Below are 6,000 nucleotides of genomic sequence, written 5' to 3'. Positions count from 1 at the left end.
AGGGTGTCCTGGCGCACTCAACGGCAGACCCAAAAGTGGACTGGAAATATCTGTGGTCCACTTCTGGGATTGCTGCCGAGCACATGACCCCTCCCTGCCCCATGCTTCTGTGGGATGCTCCATCTGCCCCAGCATCGCATCGTTCATGAGCCATGCCTGGTACCTTGAGGTATGTAGAAAAAATATGTAAAGCTGTGTCTATGTCCAAATCGCTGATTCTCTGAATCAGCATCGAATCTTCAAATTTGGACTTGGCCAAATCAAATTGGGGACAGTGATTCAAATCAATGAATTGAATCACTGTCCCTGATTTGGGCTGAATCTGAATTGAATACAGCCCGTTTTGCACACCCCTAGTGTTTCATTTACTTAAGAAGTAACTAAATCCATGCTATAGAATAGGGATGGCTCACCTGCAGCATGGGAATTCTTTTAAAGTGGCACATAGCAGATTGGGCAGGGGATAGGCAGCACAGTGGCAGATAGGACAGGAAGCAGGGAAGAAAGGAGGAAAGAGCAGCAGATCAGGTGGGGAGCACAGGGCTGAGAGGAGAAAGCAGAGCTATCAATTGGTCAGTGGAAGGGGGGACAAAGGAAACTTGGGGCTAGGAGGGTATGGGGCTATTTTGTGGCTCACCTACCAAAAAAGCTTGGCCCCCACTGCTATAGAACTATAATAAAAGTAAGGTGATCTATGATACTAAGTTTAAAGTTTAATATCATAAGATTTATCTTCCTATAATGACAGTTTTGCTAATGACTTCACTCAGTGCTCACAAGGAGGTGGAGTCAAATATAAAACAATACTCAGAGTCAGAAAACCCTGTATGTGCTGATGGTATTGACTTAAATGGACTTTTTCACAGTAGGGTGGAATAAGCTCAGTATGAAGCATTTTCAGGATTATCTCCAAGCAAAACAGAGATGTGTTATTCTTATTCTAGTAAATATCAGCCATGAGAATTAAAATTTTGAAATGCAGGAAAAGGAAAAAAATAAAAGGAAGCCAAAATAATTTATTTACCTGCTGTTGGGTATATTGGCTTTTCTATGACTAATTCCATGTCATTGTCTAATTTTTATTCATGCTACTTAGAGTTACCAGTACAATGAAAATAGATCACCAAATGGCGCATGTATTTTCATTTATTTCTGTGAAAATGAACTTTATTGTTCCAGAAATCTTATACGTGGCTTAGTTAAGTATATACTTGCATGGTTTTCCACGTATGACCAAAGAACTGGAATAAATGAGTTCTGTTTAAAACCCAATAAGCCAATGAAAACAAGAATATCAATCTAAGCAAGTATCTTGGAAGATCTAAAATTGGAGCCAGCTAACAGCATGTTACTAGGTTGAAATAAGGTCTTTTAGGACTTTGTGTGTACTTTTTCTCTTATGGGTGGCCAGTTTTGGGGACTAGTTTGGGTTTTTTTTATCTATACCAAGTATAATGAATAGATTTTCATCCATGATTTACTGTGGGGGTTCTGGTACTTACCTGATGGCGCCATCTCACTGATGGCATCTGTCACCCAAATAAACACCAAGTAGATGTTACAGAAACCAGGGAAACTAAATGTACATCTAGTTACAAGTTGTTTTGCTATATAACTTTCCTTTATTATTGTATTTTCTTCTAGAAATACAAAGAATATGAGAAGGATGTGGCTATTGAAGAAATAGATGGCCTTCAGCTGGTGAAAAAGCTAGCAAAGAATATGGAAGAAATGTTTCATAAAAAGTCTGAAGCTGTAAGAGTAAGTACTAGATTGACTTCTATGTTTTGTGCGGTGAAAAAAACATGTAAGGTGTTGAGGAGCTCATATCCTGGTAATTGAAGTTAGTGATGTGAAAGTGCTGAAGGACTCCGGAAGTGATTTAGGGTCCAACTCCCAGAGAATTATGGATACTATTAATAAGATAAACTTAGTACCATGTTTTTATATGAAAAGTACAAGTTTTGTATATGCAGCAAGTTTTGAAAATCCAGTGGATTATAAATGTGTCATTTTTTTGGTGAAAAGATGATGGGTACAAGCACATGGTTCTGTAGAAAAGTATAGTGCATTTGAGGAATTAAAGTGAAACCAAAGCAGAATTAATTTTGATTTTTTGTAGAGCTATAGAAATAATATTAGAAGGTTTCTTATTGTCTTCCTTTGACCATATCCAAGAAAGGACTGACTGCCTAATTCTAAACCAAGGGCAAGCAAAATATGGCCTACAGGCTGAGTCTTGTCTGCTGAGTGATTCCTTTTGTCCCATGGCAGGTCCCTCAGCCCTGCCCAGCCCAAGTGTAGGGGGCAGCCCAGGCCCTGGCACATGTGGCTGGTTTTACTGCCCCAGGCCCGGAGGTGCTGCTAGGCACAGAGTGAAGCCTGTTCTATCCCTACACACAGCTCTCAGGCAGGCTGGAAGCTGTAGTCTGTGGGGGTGGAGGTAGTGCAATGGCTGGGCTTTGTTTCCTGACAGCCCCCACAGCAGCTCCTTCCAGTGCTGCTGCCAATATCTGCACTGCTGCCACATCTGGCCCCATTGCCTGGGCTTCCCAGCCTGTCCACCCTGCACCCACCACCAGGGGCTCCATATGGAGTGGGTGGGCAGACAAGGTCTGCATGAAGATCAGCTCGGGACCTCTGTGGCTGGGTGAGCTTGGCCAGGTAGATGGTATGGGGCCACAGGCAGGTGGGGAGTGATGTCAGAGTGGGGCAGGCAGGTGGGGCTGAGATTGTGGGGAGGTGACTGCGTGAGGCCAGGGCCCAGGGCAGAGCTGCAATCCACTCCTCATATGTCCCTGTGATGGGTGCTGGTTCTGTGGGCATCCTAGCTCATCTACCCCACACCGACCACTGAGGGGCTGGATGGAATGGGTGAATGGGTGGGCATGGTCTTCATAGAGACTGGCCCAGGACCCCCATGGGCAGAGTGCTCTTGGCCAGGTGGATGGGATGGGGCCACAGGTGAGCAAGGAGCAGTGTCCAGGAGTGGGATGTGGGGCTGGGGCTGGGGCCAGGGCCAGGGCCAGGATCACAGAGCAGTGACAGAGCGGAATTGGTGCTCATTTCAGGGATGAGCGGGGAGTGGATTGTGGCTCTGAACCAGTCCCTAGTTCTGCACTGTCACTGTGCTGTAATCCTGGCCCTGACCTTGTCTGCCTGCCCTCCTCCCAGATACCACTTCCCTCTCGCTTGCAGCCCCATCCCATCTGCCTGGCTGAGTATGCCCTGCCGTATAGGGTTCTGGGGCCATGGAGACCTTACCCAGTGGGTGTGGGGCAGATGGGCCCAGGGCTGAATAGGATCAATTGGCATCTCATTGGCCCTGCTCCCCACCACACCAGGCAGTGTAAAAAGCTGTTACAGGGGCTGAGGTTGAGTCAGTATCCCCCTCCCCCAGCCCTCATCAGCTCACCAGAACTTCTCAAGCAGCCTTCCAGTCCAAATAATTGCCCACCCTGCTCTAAACTCCCCTCTCATCTCCTGGTTTGAACTGAAAGATTTCATTGTGCCTACAGTTATGCCGCTGCTCTATGCATGCCCAGAATTGAGGTGACCTGAGCCGCTAGGCACAGAAATCCTGCCAAACCCTTTTTGGGATCTAGAAACAAAATGAAGAAGTGCCTAAGCCAGTGGTTCTCAATAGGTCTGTGGCTAATATTCCCTTTGGATTCGGCCAGTTCGGGGACAGTGATTTGATTAAGTGATTCACATCGCTGTCCCAATTCGATTTGGCTAAATCTGATTCAGAGATTTGGCTGCTGTCAAACCTCCAAATCACCCAGGCCCATCCTCCGCCCATTCTCCCTGCTGCCAATGGCTGCTCCACCCACCCCAGCTCCCAGGACTTTGAAAAAGAAAACTGCCCCAACTCACTGGGTGCTGCCAGGTGGGGGGGGCAATCCCTGCTGCCCCCCACTGCCCTATGCTGCATGGGGGGCTCTGCACGAGCCCCCTGACCTCTGCCCACTCCCCCAGTCCCCCTATGGCTGCCCCGCCCACCTCAGCTCTGTCCCTTTAAGAACCCCCCCCAAGAAACGCCCCCCCAGACTCAGTGTTCCTGCCAGGTGAGGGGTGATTTCCGCTGCCCCGCACAGCCCCACGCTATGTGGGGGGGGCTCTACATGAGCCTCCCAAAGCCTCGAGGCCACATCAGGAGCGATGAATCCTGTGGTTTGTCCTGGTCTTTTTTTTCTTAAAAGGCCCGAGCTGGGCCAGGTGGGGCAGCCGTGGGGGACCTGGGGGAGTGGCGGGGGATTTGGGGGATCATGACAGACCGGCGGCAGCGGGGGGGGGCGGGGAGGCCTGGGGGGGGGGGGGGGAGGGGGGAGGAGGTCAGAGGGGTTGGGGGAGAAGGGAGGGGATGGGACCTGGCAGGGGTCCCCCCATGGTCCCCTTCCTGAGCCCCCCCCCCCACTCCCACAGCCACTACTTAATGGCTTCTAGTCCAGCTGCAGCATCCTGCTGCAGCGGGTGGGGCTGTCCAAATCACCAAAGCTCTTTGAATCAATTCAGACCTTTTCATTGGTCTCCTGATTTGATTTGGATTTGAAGATTCGGCCACCGAATAGGGCTGAATCTCCTCTAAATTGAATCGCCACCTGAAGCTTTGCACAGCCATAGTTCTCAACCTTTTTGGACTTGAGGCAGTCCTCACTGGATCTGAGGTACCCCTGCATAAGTTTGTGAATTGACTGGCTCCCGGTTTCAAAAACTAATTTATGTATTGGAATGTTAACCTCCTTGCAGATTGGCCGGATGATGGGGGTGAGGCATCATCCAGGTATGAACAAGCATGAGCCTGCGCTTATCTTCTTAACTTACCATCTTATCTCCTTATACAATTTGGGGCACCTTTAAAGGATCTGGAAGCACTCCAGGATGTCTTGGCACCCTGGTTGAGAATCACTGGTCTAAGCACTTTGAGAGGCTTGACACTGCCTTACATTAATCAACAGCATCAGGTCCTCTTGCAAAATGCTGTTATGGCTAGTTCTTTACTAAAAATATGGCAAAAGGCAGAAGAGGTGGTAGTGGTAGCCACCTTTTATATAACACCCTATAGGTTAAAGCATTTACTTAGAATGTGAGAGATCCAGATTAATTTCCCTCCACAGCAGATGGATGCATGTCCACAGCTCCCAAAATTCTAGGCTATAGGCAGTCATTAGTTAAAAACAGAGAAATAGTCCTGGGAGAAGGGACCAGAACCCAGGAGCAAAGCTAGAACAAGAATTCAGATAAATGTCGGTGCTTCATTTTTCTTATTGGTTTGTTCTGGACATCTCCCTGCTCAGTACATGGTTTTTTCTGGATTCTGTTCTGTGGCCGGGCTTCTGTTTAATAAAATAAAGGGTTTTATTTTATCTAGCCCTTGTGACTGATCCTGTTTCTACCTGTACTTCTAAATAGGAGTTATTCATGGTAAATGTGTTGTGAAGGCTGGCAAGTGTTTTTACTTACATGATGTTGTCTTTGTTTTATATTGTTAAAATTCCTCTGGGCAGTAGTGTATGTATTGGCTAAAGTGTCAGTCATTGTAAAATCAGTTATACTAGACTTCAATGAAAAAAATGATTTCTGTTTAGAGTAGCATAACAAACATAGTAGAGCTGGCTGGATTTTGTTTCTTTTCTTGTACCATCAATAATTGTTTAACTCACAATCACTTAACTAGGGCAAATACACTGAATGCTTTAATATTCCAAAAACATCACTGAAAGCAACTTTTAAAGACTGGGTTTCACAGGTGTGACAACTACAGACAGATTGATTCTTAGTGTTAGTGCATAAGAAGGAAAAAAAAATGCTACATTTTCAGATCCTGGGTTATGTGTTTTGGTCTGAAAGTGAAATATAATATCATTTAACTTGTAAACTGATTATACATAGTGGAGAAACATTGTAAAATAATAAATAATGGGACTTAATAATGATCTTTTTATAGGCTCTGTTTAGAACAGAACTGCATTTGAAAATCTTGTGTGGTAACTTGAGGAA

General features: G+C 46.4%; 1 protein-coding gene across 1 annotated transcript in view; it reads left to right on the top strand.

Moving 5' to 3' along the window:
- The window catches only part of CACNA2D3 (calcium voltage-gated channel auxiliary subunit alpha2delta 3), a gene marked incomplete at its 5' end in the record, with an annotated part of 852,337 nt that overhangs the window by 178,343 nt on the left and 667,994 nt on the right, over positions 1-6,000 (top strand). The window contains one exon of the mRNA XM_019537014.1: positions 1,645-1,761. Within this exon, the coding sequence (XP_019392559.1) occupies positions 1,645-1,761 (117 nt within the window). The remainder of the gene's footprint in view (positions 1-1,644; positions 1,762-6,000) is intronic.

Source organism: Crocodylus porosus, unplaced genomic scaffold (genome assembly GCF_001723895.1).
Source record: "Crocodylus porosus isolate Cpor-Errol unplaced genomic scaffold, CroPor_comp1, whole genome shotgun sequence".
NCBI classification, from domain to species: domain Eukaryota; kingdom Metazoa; phylum Chordata; order Crocodylia; family Crocodylidae; genus Crocodylus; species Crocodylus porosus.
Note: the sequence above shows the minus strand (reverse complement) of the source record. Positions and strands in the feature narration are given on the sequence as shown.